The 19,436-nt window shown below is 44.5% G+C and overlaps 1 protein-coding gene across 6 annotated transcripts in view; it reads left to right on the top strand.

The window, feature by feature from the left end:
* Positions 1-19,436, top strand: part of CPM (carboxypeptidase M) — a 105,654-nt gene that overhangs the window by 65,568 nt on the left and 20,650 nt on the right. For all 6 annotated transcript variants that reach the window (XM_059186286.1, XM_059186285.1, XM_059186284.1 and 3 more), the window contains 2 exons: positions 8,951-9,048; positions 18,643-18,815. In XM_059186286.1, the coding sequence (XP_059042269.1) occupies positions 8,951-9,048; positions 18,643-18,815 (271 nt within the window). The remainder of the gene's footprint in view (positions 1-8,950; positions 9,049-18,642; positions 18,816-19,436) is intronic.

Here is a 19,436-nt window from a genome sequence, read left to right as displayed (position 1 = left end):
TCACAAATCACAGCTCTGTGACACCTACAGGAACTCATAGAAATAAAAACAACTGGGGAGAAAGAACTAGAACATGGACATTGAAGTGAATGCTCCTGACCATGAAAGAGAGCTCTCAGATGCACAACCAATGTGTAGTGCAAGCTGTAATTATTGCATCTTTTCATTTTTTTTTTAAAGATTTTATTTATTTATTTGAGAGAGAATGAATGAGAGAGAGCATGAGAGAGGAGAAGGTCAGAGGGAGAAGCAGACTCCCAATGGAGCTGGGAACCCCATGCGGGACTCTATCCTGGAAGTCCGGGATCATGACCTGAGCCAAAGGCTGTCGCTTTACTAACTGAGCCACCCAGGCGCCCTATTGCATCTTTTCAAACAAGATTGAAGAAACCTCTTTAAGTGCTGTTTGCATTTTAAGATAATACTTAGTTTCGCTCCCGTGATTGTTGCACGGCTCTTCGAAAGAATGTTCGGGTGATGTTTGACTTCTCTCCCGAGGGACCAAAAAGGAAGTTCTCAGCTTTTTATAGTATGAGGCCTCTGGAGATTTTCACTTTGGGGATGTAAAAACAAGTTTCCTCCCACTATATTAAAGGGGGGGGGGGAGACTAGACAGGAACATAGAGAAATTATGGTGGTTTGGATATGAGAATGATGGCTAGTTCTTAAAACTCAATTTTTTAAAACTTCATATACTTTATAGCTTTAAAACTAAAATTCTTAGGGAAAGGGGGAACAGATTCATCAGCCTCTGACCTGGGAATAGAGGGGGAAGATCAGAGAAGGTAGACTTGCCAGAGCAGAAAGGCAGAGGAATTTCCTAGAATCCTCTTGTTTGGATTGCTGGTTAATGATTAATGAGACAAACTGCTGTGCTTCTCTGGGAGTCATGACTAGTTTTGCAATTAAAAAAAAAAATTTAGGAGCGCCTGGGTGGCTCAGTGGGTTAAGCCGCTGCCTTCGGCTCAGGTCATGATCTCAGGGTCCTGGGATCGAGTCCCGCATCGGGCTCTCTGCTCAGCAGGGAGCCTGCTTCCTTCTCTCTCTCTCTGCCTGCCTCTCAGTGTACTTGTAATTTCTCTCTGTCAAATAAATAAATAAAATCTTTAAAAAAAAAAAAAATTTATCCCAACTCAATGCATCTTCAAAATTTTCCTTTCCGTTTATCGATTAAAAAAGGGAATGTCTCTCAGCAAATCAGAGGAATCCCTGATTTGGAAACTGAATCTCCAACGCCCTCTACCACCCCACTCACCTGTTCAGGAAGATATACAATGGAACCTAATATCCACCTTGCCCCAGTATCATTTCAGAACACTAGTGCTTTGCATGGGGACAAATGTGTATGCCTATGAGAGCCCATCCCCCCATAATGTTGGAATAATCCAACACAAAGCCAGATATTTGGTTTGGATATCTGCACCCCATGGTAATACTCCAAGAAGGTCCATCTACTCTAGAATTGCAATCTAGAAAATTTGATCCTTTCCAGATCCTACCCAAATAGTACTTTGTAGACTAGATGCAGGCTTTTCCATAATACTGGAAAACGCCATCTAGTCTCTGGACCAGGGGTGACCCCAGCTCCAGCTGGACTTCCTCAATTATTAATTTATCTAGTCACCCATCATTCGTCCATCTTCTCTGTATGTGCCAGGCACTATAAGAGATTCTGTAAGCACAGTGATACACCCTTGCTTGCAGGAAAACCTGCGGTTTCAAAGTATTAGAAGAGGGGCTGAAGAAGTACTCTGAAGGTTGCAGAGGGAGAGTAACTCAGGCTGGCAAGGGATGGCACCAAGGGAAGAGAGGGTAAGAAAAGTGTTGGATGGAAGGAGGCTCTTGGCTGAGCCTCAAGAAGGCCAGTGGAAGTTGGCCGCTTTGCACAAGTGGACAGAGAACTCTCCGTGCAGAAGGAATGGCATGCAGTAAAGGTAGAGGCGGATGGTGGGCTCCTTCGGGGACTACACATCATCAAGAATGGCTGGAGCCTGGTGTATGGGATTGTGGCTGGGGCTGGCTGCTGAGTCAGGGAGTGGACAGACTATGAGAGGTCCGCTGTGCCATGCTGAGGGGCTTGGGTTCTGCCTTAATGCCTTGGGGAGCTACTGCAGGATATGCCATGGCGCCATGGGATTTGATTCATGTTTGATTAACCTCCCAAATAATGGAAGGTTTATAAGACACTGTGCTTCATTTGGACTTTTTTCCCCCTCAAATGAAAGTGATGTCAGAAATCAGAGAGTCAGGGGCACCTGGCTGGCTCGGTCAGTAGAGCCTGAAACTCTTGATCGCAGGGTTATACGTTTGATCCTCATGTGGGGAGTAGAAATAAAAAAATAAACTATGACATTCCAAAATATTTTTTAAAATAGGAAATTAGTGTTTTTCAGGCCAGGATAAGCAGCGATTTTTACAATTGTTTCAGCTGACTAAATGCCAGACTCCGGCTAGGCATCCAATACCTATTTATTGAATGAATAAATGGCCAAATGAAAGGCTAAGCCTCTGTCCAGGCTAGTAGCTTTCACAGTGAAGATGAGTCTGATTTTTGTCAAGTCCATACCAGGATTTATAAAGGAGTCCGGTTGCCTCCAGGAGCACAGGGTCTGTCCAGGCTGCGGCCGCTGGCTATTTGCAGGCTGCTGTTCTCAGCTTAGTCTCCTGGCCATGGGCTAGCCAAGCCTCAGCTGTCCCGTTCCTGGCTCCCAAGGTCAGGCAGGCTTGTGTTCCAACAGGTAACTGGGCTACTGCTCTTCCTGCCTGGGTTTTACTGCATCCTTAAAGCACCTCTTCTGTTCGCCTGGCTTGAGACTGCCCCACTTGGATTCCACAGGACAAGTATTCAGGTCCCTCTGTGTTCCATTTTTCTCTATTCCTGTTCCAGTCTGCACTTCTAGAACCCTTAAGTATTATTTCAGATCTGGAACCGTATCTGTGCACGTACAAATACTATTTGATGATGCAGGCAGATAAAATGAGAGTATCCAGGGAAAAAATTTGAAGAGCTAGGCTTTGCCGATGATGTCTTACTATGGTATAACTTTTTTTTATGAGCACACACATTGGGGAGGAGGGGGTGGGGGTTGAGAGGGAGAGAGAATAAAGGTTTTATTTATTTGATTTGACAGAGAGAGAGCCCAAGCAGGCGGAGTGGCAAGCAGAGGGAGAAGGAGAAGCAGGCTCCCTGCTGAGCAGGGAGACTGAGGTGGGGCTTGATCCCAAAACCCTGGGATCATGACCTGAGCTGAAGGCAGATGCTTAACAACTGAGCCACTCAGGTGCCGCTGATCGATTGATTTTAGAGTGCATGTGCATGAGCGGGCCGGGGGGCAGTGTGCAGAGGGAGAAATTGAGAAGCAGACTCTTGAGTAGTTTTAAAGCAAAGTGTTTTAACTTTCCTCACCTCTGGTCATCCCCACAAAATCTTAGGGTTCTGGGAGCCCCTGTCTGGAAAAAAATACTGGTTATCAACAATAAGAATGAAGAAGAGTCAGTGGAGAGAAGGATTGTTTGGGGTGGGTGGGTTACGGAGAGCATATCAGACAGGAGAAGCTAAACTCTACCACAGAAATTTTAATACCCCAAATCTCCAGCTCTTGTTACAGCAATTTTTAAACTTCAGTGCGTGTGAGGATCCCTTGGGTTCTTACTGAAACAGAGACCACTGGTCCTCAGTTCCCTATTCAGCACATCTGGGGTAGAGCCGGAGAAAGTGCATATTTCACGAGCTCACAGGTGACGCTGATGTTGCTGGTCCAGAGACCACACTTGGAGAACAATGGCCTTCTGAGGTTACCTAAGACTGTGCCCACCTGGCTGCAAGGGGCATCCTCGTGCCTCCCTCCCAGAGGCAGTTGTCGGGGTTAAGTGAGTACACAGGGATGCTGTGAGCTCTGAATGATGCTACTATGTGGGCATGGCCAGTCAGGAAACACTTGCTCATGCTTTTTGTACGTGTTTGTTTGCTACTTGTGTGTGTGTGTGGGTGTGGTTTTTGTAATGAGCCATCCGTCAGGATCCTCTTTTCCTCCACTTCAAAGCCAGAGGCCATGTGAACTTGGAGGCCGAGTGTTTAAGTGCTGTACTGTGTTCGACTTGCCCATTATTTAATGTAGGGCTAAACTCCGCATGCTGAGTTCTCTGTGTGTGTGTGTGTGGTAATGGGAACGTGCACAAGTGAAATTAAAGGTGTGGTGTCAGATCTTTGACTCATCCACAGGGAAGGAGGAAGGAACTCATCAGCCTTACCACAGCCTTGCCCAAGGAGCGGTTATTCCCGCTTATATATGAGGACGCTCGGGCAAGCTCTCTCAGGCTCTGCCTTAGCTCCGGGGGTGATCGTAGGGATACGCAGAGCCCTGTGGAGTCTGGGAAATGAGCAGCTGATTCATCCCTCTGGATACCAGAGCTTCGCGGATCAAACAGTACAAACAAGCCTCATGGAAAACTGGAACGTGTTTCATCATTAAGCAGCTGCGCTCTGGTGACCAGACCACCAAGGCAGAGTCTGGAACCCTCAGCAGGGAGAGCCTGACAGGGAGACTAGCCCTTGAGTTGGGGCTCCTGTCCTAGCTCCACTGGTCCTCGCCAGCTGGCACCTGGATCCTGTTCCTGGTGTGAACCATGGCAACACAACATTGAGAGGACTGCCTGGGAACATTTCCCCCAGGGTGACAGTGGCTCTGGCCCACCTAGTACTTCCAGGGAGATAAAGGCAACCTGGCATCATCAAAAGAATACAAATTCTCAAATCAGACAGACCTGGGTGCGGACTCTGGGACTGCCACTCAAATCGGTTTCCACAGCACTGAGTGGCGGGTTGCGCCCGTCCCACGAGGTGTTGTGCAGGTCACGTACATATGTGTGGAGGCTGGAGTCTGGTGCAGAGGACCTGTACTTTGTGAATGATAGGGTTTGGTGGCGTAGATTTGAGAAAATGGAAAGATAGGGAAGTGAGAAAAAAGTGTTTTGATTTCATTGCCCTATCAGTCAAACGCTTCTCACTCCAAGTGCATCACTGTGGACCCCTGAAGACCCATCTGTTGATTTCAGGCTTTATGTGCCGTGGGGTGGTCTCCTTGCGTGGTACTCTTTAAATGAACAGTCTGTTTTTACATGGCTGTAATTAATATAATTTTGTCTTCTGATTTTGAAATTCTGTAATTTTGGTGGGTACGCTGGAGTTCACATAAAACTAGTTTTGGACATCTAACAAAAGAGCGGTGGTTGAACCAGTGGTAATATATTCAAATAGTAAAAAAATAAGCATCCGTTTAAAAAGATATAAAGGTATATTTGTTAATATAGACACGTGCTAATGATTATATGTAAAATGAGACGATTTTACTTAAAAACCAAGGACCTTCCAGATCTATCTGGATGTTCACCGCCTCAGCCTCAGCCAGCTTTCAAAGTTTAATATGCCTCAGAATCACCAAGGCCGCCTGTTAAATGCAGTTTTCAACTTCACCCCTAGAGTTCGATTTAGCAGCTGGGGCTCAGGGGTTGGCATTTTTCCAAGGATCCAGGTGATTCTGATGTGGGCACAACACTCCTCCCATTCCTACCGGTTGAAGCTTTACTTACTTTTCTGCATTTTGCCATCAGCTTTTTCCTGAACTCCTAAAGTATTTCCTGACATGTTTTGCCTGCTTTCTTGTGTTTGGATTTTTGTGAATCCTTCTAAATTTTGTAAAGCTTTTCCTGATCTTCTGAGCAAACCCAATTGGGCACCTGTGTCACGTCCCTTGGATTTGTGTCAAAGTCCAAGTTCCTGAACATAATATAGATACTAAAATATTCGGAATCCAGGTTTCATTTACTTTGTAGTGAAGAGAAAGAGGCTAAGCATTTCAGAACTCTTCAGCACACCTGCTATTAGGGGGGAATGGGGCGCCTGGGTGGCTCAGTGGGTTAAGCCTCTGCCTTCGGCTCAGGTCATGATCTCAGGATCCTGGGATCAACCCCCACATCGGGCTCTCTGCTCAGCAGGGAGCCTGCTTCCCCCCATCTCTCTGCCTGCCTTGTGGTGTCTCTCTCTCTCTCTCTCTGTCAAATAAATACATAAAAATCTTTAAAAAGGGGGTGGGGAATAAGGGTAGCCTTTCCAACCTTGATAGGAAAAAAAAATCTTGTTTAAATACCCTGACCTTGGCAATCATACTATGGAAAGTAAATTTTGTCCTTTCTGCATTTACTTTGGTCTAAGCCAGAGATGGCCAGTGTTTGTTGGAAAGGGAGGTTAAAAGCCTTCAAGAAGCTTGTCATTCCAGAAGTATTGCATGAATATCTTCTAGGATTATTGGTTGGTTTTCATTCTCAAAGTTCATGCCATTGAGGTATTTCAAGGTAAATTTTCTCATTGCAGTTCCTTTAGGGGCCATTCATGTTAAAATTGAGACTGAATTGCACATAAAGTGCTTCTTTACTTAGGTTTTATTGGTCTCCCTCTTTCCTTAAGCCAATTAGGATTGGATCTCCATGTCAGGTTTTGTTGTCTTAGGTCCTAGCCTTGTGTAACAGGCCAGCTGTTGCAAATCTGTTGTTACACAGTTACAACAGTTGTTAAGTATTATGTTCAGATGATATTGAATTTCCCCTCTTGCCTGTGAGGGGACTAAATCATATTCTGTACACATCTGTGATTATTTTTACCTTAAAAGCATTAATAGCTACAAAAAAAACATTCTGCAGAAGGAAACCTAAAGAGCCAGGTTTTTTAGCTTGTTCAGAGAAAGTTCTTCCTTGGGGCACTGGGGTGGTTCCATTGGTTAAGCTTCTAACTCTTGATCTCAGCTCAGGTAATGGTATCAGTGTTGTGTTCAAGCCCCGTAGTTTTTGGTGGTGGTGGCGGTGCTTTTTCTTTTAAGATTTTATTTATTTATTTCACAGAGACACAGCAAGAGAGGGAACACAAGCAGGAGGAGTGGGAGAGGGAGAAATAGGCTTCCTGCTGAGCAGTGAGCCTGACGTGGGGCTAAATCCCAGGACCCTGGGATCATGACCTGAGCGGAAGGCAGATGCTTAACCCCCTGAGCCACGCAGGTGCCCCTGTTGTTGTTTTTTAAAGTAGGCTCCACACCCAGCCTTAAAAACAAAAAAACAAAAACAAAACTTGGCTCACATGAGAATGTTAACTTCATAGAATTGAAATTCCAGATGACCTGAAAAATCCTACTAGGGGACAGAAAGTTCTGGATAATGAAATGGTTCTGATGGGAAATCACGGGATGGATTATACTTGTCCACATGGCAGACTTAGAATCATTCTTCCAAACTCTGTTCAGAAGTCATCTGTAAAGCTTTTCATGATCTCCGTCCTTGGAAAGAATGAACCATTTCTTTTATTCTGCATGTACAACCGTACCTTACATACACTTCTGTGGCCGTGTATGTCACTGTCTAGTGCAATTATATGTTTGCACATTGCTGTTCTCACTAGATCAGAAGCTCCCTGGGTGTGGAGAGTATAACTTATACCTGTGTCGTCTGATCACACGTCTCAGTGGCTGGAAGGAGTCATACTAACTGGGTGAACATATGAGTGAATGAAGACTCTGCTCTATCTAGTCCGGTCAGATAAACGGCATTTTGTGGGTGTTTCTGAGACCTCCTGCATTTACAAAATTTAAAGCATCACCCTCTCATGAAACATGTACCTAAAATACTGTTACAATAAATGGAGAATGGATGGTGAAAAAAGCAGTCTGAGTATCTGTTTCTTCCTGGATTTCTCATGGCAACTGAGAGTTCCTCAGCCTGTGGGACCCCTGATTTAAGGGACTGGATCTGAAATTCCAGGGTGACCTGCTCCCCATAAGCCCATCAGCTGCTGTGATATACCCACCCCCAGGCTCTTGAATTCCACAGAAGGCTCGATATCACGGGTATTTGAATGTATATGTGTGTGATAGATTTTGAACATATTCCTCAATTTCTAATTTTCAAGTCTTTGTATTAAGAGAGGCTGATGACTAAAAGAGTCGCTGTTAGAACTGAAAGGGACCTCTTCGTTTTACTGATTAGGAATCCAGGCCTCCTGAAAGATGGACCGTTTTCTTTAGTGGAAGGAGCCCCCGAATTGAAGTCAAATAGGTCACGTCTTGCCTCTGGGGCTCAGATCACAGCCTCTTACTGGCTGTGTAATCACAAGCAGCTTGCTCAAGTGTTGGAAGATCAGTTTTCTCATTTGTAAGGTTTGGTTGAAAATCCATCTCTGTGGGTCATGACCAGGGATTACTGAGATAACGTGTACCCGAGTACCGACTGTACTGTCTACACAGAGTGAATCCTCGGTGATCTTTGGTCCCTGCCATTCCTTGCCCAAATCACGCTCCTCACGGCAGGATTAGGACTTAGAAGTATTCCTTGAAGCATCCTTAGGTTGGATTCTGGTTGTGGTTTTCTCGACAGGACTTGTGCAGATCAAGGACACTCAAGGAGCCGTGTCATACCGGTGTTTGACACCAGACTCCGGATTTGTTACTTTAAAAACCATCTCCCTTCTGAGTTCCGTGTTTTATTCCCTGTTGCTTCTTCACTTTCTTTGAACTGAGAATTACGGCACCCTCCCAGTCAACCATCAGCTATATCTTAAGTATGTATAATGGGTGAATGAGCAAGGTCATTCCTATAAAACACTAGGAACTCAGAGCCAAGAATACACGTGTTTGGGAAAAAGCAGACCCATGTGGCCTAATCAGTCTTCAATTTTTAAAAATCACATTTTAAAATAATAAGTGAAATATCTGTGCTAAATCGGAGGGGTTGGGGCTGGAAGTGAACTAAGCATTGTGAGCGCGAGGGGTTAAGTCTCGTACACTTTGGGCGTCTTGAGATGCGGGTCAGGTGGGAGAAGCAGCAGTTTGCGTTCTCTGCTCATTCTCCCAGAGTTCGTCTGTCATTTGCAAACAGAACTTACTTTGCTATCTCTTTCTTCCCTCTAAAGGCAGAAACCTGTGGGTTCTTGTCGTGGGGCGCTTCCCAAAGGAGCACAGAATTGGGATTCCAGAGTTCAAATACGTGGCCAACATGCATGGAGACGAGGTATGTGTGCGGCTCGAATATCTGAAATGTCACCAGGGACACTTCCCCTCCGGTCTCTCAGGCTCCATATAAATGCTAAGGAAGGAAGCAATATAAATCATTCCAAAAATCTGGAAAGGTCTTCCAGTGAGGACTTCTGGGAGAATTTAAGGAATCGGGCCTGGCAGCCACCACAGCCAGTGCCCCCAGAGGGTCACCGGAGCTACCCTAGACTTGCATGACCAGCTGAGTCCCCGAAACCCGTCCCAAGTTGACAGTCCCCCATCCCGGTGGGCCTCAAGGTGACCCGGCTAAGGAGCTCTGTTATGTTTGAACTCAAAAAACAGTCAGAAGATCCCAGAGAGCTGTCCGAATTCCTAATAGCTGGCTTTTTGAAAGCCTTTGTCACCTTCTCATAATCTTCTACTCCGTGTTTTTAATATTGAAGTTGGGGCAAACTTTAGGTTCTCTTACTCAACCAATGCTCTTTAATTTTATAATAACGTCTCGCCTCTTTTCCAACTTCTCAGAGATAATCTCTCATTTTGTTTCATTTTTTTTGATGTCATGTTATTTATTTTGTTGTGCACATTACCCCCTTAACCCCTCCTGCTTGGCAGTCATTCCTGTCAGGCCTTTGAGGGTGCGTCTCTAGCTCTTACCACGCTCCCTCGGAAGATTCTGCATTCTCTTACACCGTACACAAAGATAAACTCAAAGTGGATAAAAGACCTCAATGTGAGACAAGAATCCATCAGAATTCTAGAGGAGAATATAGGCAGTAACCTCTTCGATATGAGCCACAGCAACTTCTTTCAAATATGTTTCCAAAGGCAAAGGAAACAAAAGCGAAAATGAACTTTTGGGACTTCATCAAAATCAAAAGCTTCTGCACAGCAAAGGAAACAGTCAACAAAACAAAGAGGCAACCCACAGAATGGAAGAAGATATTTGCAAATGACAGTACAGACAAAAGGTTGATATCCAGGATCTATAAAGAACTTCTCAAACTCAACACACACAAAACAGATAATCATATCAAAAAATGGGCAGAAGATATGAACAGACACTTCTCCAATGAAGACATACAAGTGGCTATCAGACACATGAAAAAATGTTCATCATCACTAGCCATCAGGGAGATTCAAATTAAAACCACATTGAGATACCACCTTACACCACTTAGAATGGATTCTGGAAATGTGACCGCTGTGGTATTTTCTGTTCCCAGGACCTCATGGGCCTGGGCAGTTGAGTGGAAGGGAAAGATAGTTCCCAGTCATCACAGTCGAGAAAATTCACATGGCAACGTGTATAGCGCCCTCTAAAACATGCGTACCTTCAAGGAATGTCGACATAAAGGCATAGCCTCCTCGGTACAACCCTGTGACTTGTGAGGACCCTGGGGAGTTGACAAAGGTGGTGGCAGGCTCTCTCTGGTGCTGGCCTTCCTGTCCTGGCTTCGGCCTTCCCAAACCCAGGCTCTGTGCAAGCAGGATCCTCTCCTCAGGACGTGTACTGCTGGTCTGGCCTGCCGGCAGGGGCTGCTTCTCGCAGTGGAAGGATGCAGACGCTCGCCTCTAAGAAAGATGTAGGTCGGGGGGCCTGATTTGTGAGCAGAGGGAGGGTCAGTCCCCACATGACTTTCCTGAGTGTGGCCGGGCTGTGCCTGTCAGACTTGGGGGAGTCTGCCCGGTGTTGTGGTAAGACAGCTGTTGGCCACGGAAGGCAGCCCGGACGTGCCCCTCGCTGTGTCGTCTGTGAATCCAGGCCTGCGGAGTCCAGCTTCAGTAGGAGGCCGAGAGCACGTGTTAAGTGCAGGAGTGTATTTGTTGAGTGCCTGGCACTTCACAGGTTCCAGTGTGCTGCTCAGAGATAGTCCTCCAAGCTGAAACTTTGAAGGACAAGCCAGAGTCCTTTCCCTCACTCACCTCCAAGTTGGCTTCTTCCTAACATGTGCCTTCCCAGACTTCTGGCCTCTTGCTGTCCAGGTAGTTAAGGCATCCCCATCAAACTGGGGCTGTCATTCACCCTGAGTCTTTGAGGAATGCTTAGGACTGAGGTTGAGAAGGGAGAACGTCCCGGTGTGCCGTGGGGCAGGGACATGAGACCCTGTGATCTCACGTGTGTCCCAGCTGGTGGCAAAGTCTGGGCTCATGGGCCACTGAGGAACTTACCCTGAATGTGAGATCTTATACCTTCTGCCCTCCTGGTGCCACGAGAAGCTGGGGACAGTGATGGCTTCACACAGACGAGTCTGTTGGAGTAGAGGGTCCAACTACCTAGCCACCTTCCGCTCTCAGATCTTTTGGAATTGAAAAAGCATTTTGAGAACTCACTATAAAAGGCTATACAGCTAACATTTTAGGGTACTGGTTTTCACCTTCGTTAGATGGATGCCTTGCTATTCTACTGCAGATTTTGGGTGCTGACCTCAGGACGTATGGATCTTCTAGGAGTCTGTGGGCCTCGTGTGGGGAATCCCCCCGGGGACATATATGCACAGAGTGTGGCCCAGTAGACAGAAGTGATCACACTCTTTTTAGAATGTTTCCCTTCATACCTGGACCCCACCCCACATAGGCATATGTGCTTCTCACACTTAGCATACAGCTAGATGGCAGTGAGCGTCAACTGCATTAGGAAGACCCTGTTCCGCTGATCCTACCTGCTATTTAACCCCATGGCTTTTTACCTTGTGTTCTTATACCTTGTTTCAGAATCCAGTCTTTTTAAAATTAAAAATGATCTGTTGTTATTAAAAAATCAATCATGAGCATCTCAGAAAAAACATAAATCACCACCACCAACAACATTGTATATTGACCTTCCAAAAATAAGTAGCTAATTTCTTACTATTTCTCCTTCTAGATGTTTTTGTGTGCATGTGTGCACGTCTATTAAATGAGCTATGCTGATTTGCTATTTGTAACATTTAATTAATACTAGCTACCCTTTCAATAAGAGTTTATCCTATCTTTACATTTCTACCCCACTTTCTGGTTTCTCCAATGTCCCCCAGACTGTCTACATCAGGATCCAGTCCAGAACCACACAACACATGTGGTCCATTCGCCTGGATCTTTTACTCTAGCATTTAAGGATCTTTTCATGACTCTAGACTTCAGAGAAACCTAATCAGTTATCTGTCCTGCAGAATGTCCCACATTCTGGATTTTTTGCTTCCTCCCATAAGGTATCATTGAACTTGTGCCTCTAGTCCCCGTTTCCTTCCAAATGGAAGAGAAATGTAAAGGTTTGCTGTATTTAGGAAACATTTTTTGGCTAATAAACCCTTAGAAATCATGAAGATGGATTAATTTGGCTGATGCTAAGGGTTGCAGAAAAGCAAACTTCAGGTAGTAAAGTCAACTTAAAATGGCCCCTTTGCAGGCAAGTATTGTTATAAAAATAGAGATGTTACCCCTCCTCTTGTACAATATTTTTCTTGTCTCCCATCACCCTGTTGTTGGCTCATATCTTTCCAACAACACCGGCTCACTGTGCCTCGTTGGTCAGACTGGCAAGTTACCTTCTCCACTGTGCTTTCCAAGCTCATGATAACACGAGCCAACAGTAATGAGCGTGGGCTACACTAAGTTCTTGGTGGAGAGTGTGCTTGGTGGTAGGCTGTCTGAGTCCGAGCCCAAGCACCGGGCCTCACCCAGCTATGGGTCTGCCTCCTTGACTCTCTTTGTGCTCCCTGCCTCCCCCTCCTTGATAGCTGTGGAGTCAGGCAGGGTAGCTAACAGCGCCCTTTGACAAGCCTTTGCCACCTGGTGTTTATGCTCTTTTCAGAACGTGAGAGAAGTGTTTCTGAGTTTCTGTCTTTCTCATTTTCTAAGACTAGCAGGTGTTTTTCTCATTTATCTGAGGCCTCTGCGCGCGCAACAGGGACACGTTGCCTTGTAGAAGCCCTGATCCTAGTTTTGACTTATGCAGGCTCCTAGTCGGCTGCACAGACATAGCTGAAATCTGGTGAGGGTTTCTGCATGGAAGGGGTGATGCCAGCACACGCGGAATGAGGCTTCCTACCATCCCCTCACCACACCGATCCTGACTCCCTGGATAATAGTGACCATGTTTTTCAACCTAAAAATAAAGGATAATGGATAATTATTTTCATACATCTTCTTAGGCATATAAGAGACTATTTATGAGATGTAGTTTGTATGCTTAGATGTTTGTATTTAGAGGGTATTTTAATGGTTTATATGAACACTAAGACATAGTATCTGAATTTTGCCTGTGTTGGAAAATCTGAGATGTGTAGTCAACATGCAGTACAGGTTCCAAATGTACTTAAAAAAAAAAAAATTAAAGCTTGTCCTTCCAGGGGCGCCTGGGTGGCTCAGTGGGTTAAGCCGCTGCCATCGGCTCAGGTCATGATCTCAGGGTCCTGGGATAGAGTCCCACATCGGGCTCTCTGCTCAGCAGGGAGCCTGCTTCCTCCTCCTCTCTCTCTCTCTGCCTGCCTCTCTGCCTACTTGTGATCTCTCTCTGTCAAATAAATAAATAATAAAATCTTTAAAAAAAAAAAAAAAAAAAAAAAAAAGCTTGTCCTTCCAGATGTCATTTGCCAAGTTCTTTTTTCTACCATTATACAAGATGATAGCAAAATGTCCTCAGTCATGCAGTATGGCTTTAAAGCATTTTTTTTTCCCTTTTGGAGGTAGAATTAATCTTTATTTCAGAAGAGGTATCTGATTCTTTTTAAACATGTATTATTTCTCCTGTAATTATGCTTTTTCTCTTCATCTCCACTTTTGGTAAAGGCTGGGCTAGGGTGACCAGATATCCTGAGTCCTTGGCCCTGGAAAAATGGTTCAATGTTGAAAATGGTTCAAAGGAAATAACTTGATCATTTGTACATCTGCCCTCATTAAGCAGCTTAAGTCCTCTTGTTTTCAGAAATGTCTTCCTTTTTTTTTTAAGTTTTTCTTTTTTTAAAGATTTTTTTAATTTATTTGACAGAGATCACAAGTAGGCAGAGGGGGAGGCAGAGAGAGAGATAGGAGGAAGCAGGCTTTCCACTGAGCAGAGAACCTGATGCGGGGCTTGATCCCAGGACTCTAGGATCAGGACCTGAGCTGAAAGCAGAGGCTTTAACCCATTGAGCCACCCAGGTGCCCCCTTTTTTTTAAAGATTTTATTTATTTATTTGACAGAGAGAGAAATCACAAGCAGGCAGAGAAGCAAGCGGGGGGGGGGGGGGGGAAGCAGGCTCCCTGCTGAGCAGAGAGCCCAATGTGGGGCTCAATCCCAGGACCCTGAGACCATGACCTGAATCAAAGGCAGAGACTTAACCCACTGAGCCACCCAGGTGCCCCAAATTTCTTCCTTAGAATAGTCTTGACCTTGTGATGGATTTGTCAGCAGTATTGAGCAATCATTTATTGAGTACATTACATCTCCAGAGCAGGGCAAGATACCAGCTCTACAGAAAAAGCCTATTAGGATCCCTGCCCTCTAGGCTTAGAAGATGAAGTGGGGGTTGGGGTAGTCAGTCAAGGTCAGTCAGGGTTAGTCAGGCCATTGTAGTTTTTGTGGGTGGTATTAGGAGAAACACAAGCATGCAGAATTCTGGGGCCCCATGTGCAGATCATGAATCCAGACTTTGGGAACCCAGGGAAAAGTCTGCTAGATAATGTAATATTTAGGCTGATATTTGAAGAAGGATTTAACAAGGCAATCAGATGTATGAATTAAATTGATAACCATTGGGGAGTCCCAGAGCTCATAGGCTTTTTTTTTTCACTGAGAGGCAGCATTATAGTGTAGCATTTTTAGAAACAGATTCCATCATTGGAATAGCTGGGGTTTTTTTTTTTTCCTCTCTCTCTCTAAGTTACCTAGATTGTAGATTCTTCAAAAAATTTTTTTCACTGTTAAAAAACATTCTTTGAAGAGCTAGAACACTCATTTTTATCTCTTTAGCAAATTCTGCCTTGAATATAAACTCAAACTGATAGAGAATTTATTTTCTGCTTTCTGGGTTTTGCCATTTTAACTGGCAGATTTTAACTGGAGCCTTTTGGTGAAAGGCTCCCAAAACTGGTGCGTTCATCCAGTCTTTCAGTCTCTTCATGAGGGATTCTCATATAAAGTCTACACCCTCACAGAGAGGAAGTGAGCGTGCTAAATGGAAAACTGATTAAGCTATTGGGATTGCTTTGACCGTGTTTTTTTTTTTAAATCTGGACTCTCTAAGATTTCAGATTCAAAGACTTAATTTTAAAGAAGGGAGGTTTATGCATAAAACATGAATGAGTGCTTGAAACATTTATATTAAGGTTGGGAAGAATTAATTTGAATAATATTTGGCATAAGTCTGCTGTTAGGAAGGCAGCAAAATATAGCCCAACAAAAAGAGAGGGCTTTAACTCCCTGAAATTTTAGCTGTTTAACCTCAGCATTTTTTAAGTTACTGGACTCTTTATTGGTTCTTTACCGTATTTCCAAGGTTTTTTTTACTTATCCTCTGTAGTTAAGGACTTAATGATTTGTTTTGGAATATGGAGACAAAACAGAATATACCTCAGCTTTACATTTGTTTACTTGAAAGAATCATGATTTTATTGGTTTTGTAAAAATAATAAAGGTTTTCTTTAAAAATTGATGCCAGAAAAATAAAAGGAGTAAAAATCATTCAGAATACTATCACTCAGAAATAACCATCATTAATATTTGCCAAACATCATTCTAGAAATCTGTGGATTTTCTGTAGTAAGAGAATGAGAAGGATTAAAAGGATACAAAATAAAATGGGTGTTATATTCTATGTTACCCTTTAAATAAGTATGAGATTTCATTTTACTTAGGATAAAACCGAAGTGAAACTCAAGTAACCAGTGAACTTGATAAATATTTTCTCAAAATAAGGAATTATCAGAAGATTCTTCCAAAGTCAAGAAAAAAATGAGGGAAAATTTAGAAATCGTAATAATTGAAAATACATAGTTTTTAGCTGTTACTACAATCTTCTACTTCTAAGCCCTTGGTAGGAACACTGATCTCCCATAGCCCCTGCCCTCTGTTAATGATAAACATGAACTTTTCCAATTCTGCTCTGGGCCTCAGTCTCGTTCTGTGGCCTACCCGTAGCTCCTCAACTCCTCTTTGTTCTCATTTGCTTTGAGTTGGGCGAATGTCTTGGCCAGCTCCCGTCTTGAGTTGTGGCGTGCTTGAGATTGTTCAGTTGAGAAAGTTGAGGGAACGTCACATCTTGAGCCACATGGGGACTCTGACATGGCTCCTCTGTCCTTGCCTGGGCACTCAGATGGGCCTCGGGTTGGTCCTGATTCGTCTCTCTAACTGAACCAACTATCTGACAGGCACAACTGACATTTAGAAATTTCAGGAGCTACAAGTGACTCCTGGTCACGGCCTCCTCCCTTTCTCTAACCTTCTCCTCCTCACCCACCCCTGGGCAGAACTCTCCTTAAATCGCCACATGTAAACCAACTTTCCACATGGAAACCTGCTTTTCACAGACGAGACTCACCAAGGCCCTTCCACTGGCCAGCACGTAGCTCATGAGGTTGCTTCCAGAGTGCTTGAGCTCCTAAAACACAACTGGAAACCTAGTGTGTGTCTTACTTGACTTTTTTGGTTATTAGTTTGTAAGGACTTTTTCAAGCTGACAGTTTTTTGTGGGTGGGTTTGTTTGTTTTTTAAGATTTTATTTATTTGAGAGACAGAGTGAGCAAGGATGGAGGCAGAAGGGAGAAGCATTTGTAAGGCTGATCACAGGATTGTGACCTGAGTTGAAGACAGACGCTTAACCCACTGAGCCACCTGGGTGCCCCATAAGCTGACAATTTTGACTCTAAAAATAAAAATCAAGGTAGTAGAAGAAGATAGAAGTAAGTAGGAAAAAAGTGAAGTCAGAGTTGAATATATTTCCACTCTGAAATTGATGGCTACCTGTGAATATGTAATTTACATCTTCCACATCTCCTGAGTCCCGATTTTAAGTATTCCATGTTCATTAGGATAACAAAGTCATAAAATGTGGGCTCTCTCCTTGCCAGTGGGGGGACCAGCGGGAGGAATGACCGTTCGAGGATTACTCATCCATTGCACCGCAGTGAGTTCATACGGTTGGAGTTGTAACTGGAAACTCCTGTCCTGCTCACTGCCTCCATGAGTGCTTCTAGAGCCAGCCCCTAATCACCACGGCCCCACATTTCCCAGGGACTAGCCTTCAGCAGCAGCTGAGCCTAGGTAAGAGGCCAGCATTCCTTTCTCAGAAGCAGATTCCTTGAGCCCAGGATTATAGAGACACGTGATCAAGTCTAGTCAAATCTTTCTGTAATGAGGCTGATGTGTGGATGACTTTTTTTTTTTTTTTTAAGATTTTATTTATCCATCTGACAAAGAGAGATCACGAGTAGGCAGAGAGGCAGGCAAAGAGAGGAGGAAGCAGGCTCCTGCTGAGCAGAGAGCCCAATGTGGGACTCGATCCCAGGACCCTGAGATCACGACCCGAGCCGAAGGCAGCGGCCCAACCCACTGAGCCACCCAGGCGCCCTGCCTTTTTAAAATAATAATAAAATAGTCCTCACCATTGGGAATTACAAAACAAGATGTCCTGTAGGTCTCTAGTTTCCCAGTCACTGGTGCTACATAAGATAATCAGGTAGATATGACCGTTTTTATTTTCATAGTCCTGCTTTTTTTTTTTAAGATGTTATTTATTTAGGCAGAGAGTCAGGTAGAGAGAGAGGAAGGGAAGCAGGCCCCCTGCTGAGCTCAATGCAATGCGGGGATGCGGGGCTCCATCTCAGGACCCTGGGATCATGACCTGAGCAGAAGGCAGAGGCTTTAACCCACTGAGCCCCCCGGGCGCCCCTCATAGTCCGGCTTTTTTAACAGTGTACTCTAGAAACCTATCTAGCAAAATGGTAACAACACAAAGGTTTTTCATTTCTTCTATAAGCAAAAAGTGAACCAGTTTAAAGAAAATATAAACAAAGCAGCAGCATAGAAGATACGGCAAAAAAAAAATTATGAGCATGATGTGCGAATGACTCTAGTTTCGGTAACACAAGAATGTGGCCATCAGAAGTATGCAGATACGTTGAACATTGCACAAGTGTTCAAGAGGGGAGTTTGGAAATAGGAGGATATTAAAGTCTGAAACCTACTTAAGCTATGCTTGTTACAAACCTGAATTCTTCCCTATTAAAATCTACATTTGTCTACCGTGTCTGATGCAGCGGTTGTCACCCTGCTGTTGGCCAAGACACACACCACGGCGTGTGTGTCCTCCTGAACACCACCTCTGCCCTTCCACTCCAGGAAGTGTTTTGGAAGGGAAGCAAATTGGAAACGTAGTAAGCATAACCTTTATCCCACCTAATTCATTTTGTAAAAAGTAAATTCTTTACAGACAGGTACATTTAAAAAAATTTTTTTTTTTTTTTAATTTTTGCTAACAGTTTTCAGCACCCCCTGTGACTAATTGCCACTTGCAGAGCCACCACGTGGTATCACAGCTGGACTTGGTTTCAAATACCAAACTGTAGTAGAATCCCTCACTGGGGAATCTGGGCTTTAGGGACTATTTTCCTCTGACCTAATACTATCCCATTTTGTCTTTAACACATACAGACTGTGGGGCGGGAGCTGCTACTCCATTTAATTGAACATCTTGTAACCAACGATGGAAAAGACTTGGAAATCACAAATTTAATCAACAGCACCCGGATACACTTCATGCCTTCCATGAACCCAGATGGCTTTGAAGCGGTCATAAAGCCCGACTGTTTTTACAGTAATGGAAGGTAAGGATGGGCTGGTCCATTTAGAACAACAAGGCCCCCCCCCAGACAGCACCCCATGGCCTCGACAGTGAACCAGCTCGGCCTAGGTCATGTCATTGCCATGCTGAAAACACTTCAGGCTGCCACTGCTTTGAAGATGAAAAGTAAAATCCCCAAGAAGACGCTGTACTCCTGGGCCCACCCTGCTGCTCGCCCTCGCTCCCCACTCCCCGGCCGCTTGGAGTCTCCTTCATCTCCTGGACCGACCTGGTTCTTTCTCATCTCAGGCGCAGACCTCCTTTCCCACTCCTCACCCCTCTCACTGCTAAACAGTGTTTGCTCAAAGACTCCCTCCCTGACCTGTCCTCTATTGGGCCCTTGGTTCATAGCACCTGCCACTTCACCCTCGTAGCACAAATTTTAAGGTCTGATTTCTTGTTCAATGTCTCTCTCCACATGAATCTGTTCGCTACCTGGGGGCAGGAATTCTGTTGCTCCTGTTGCTCACTGTGAAATCTCCAGCGCCTAGCTAAGCCCTCAGTAATTACCAGTTGGTTTATTAAGCCAGTACCGAAAAAGGAGGAGGGAATTAGGGCGCCTGGCTGGCTCATTCGGTTAAGTGCCTGACTCGATTTTGGCTCA

The sequence above is a fragment of the Mustela lutreola genome, chromosome 8, assembly GCF_030435805.1.
Source record: "Mustela lutreola isolate mMusLut2 chromosome 8, mMusLut2.pri, whole genome shotgun sequence".
In the NCBI taxonomy this organism is placed as follows: Eukaryota; Metazoa; Chordata; class Mammalia; order Carnivora; family Mustelidae; genus Mustela; species Mustela lutreola.
This window is presented reverse-complemented; position numbering and strand designations above follow the sequence as displayed.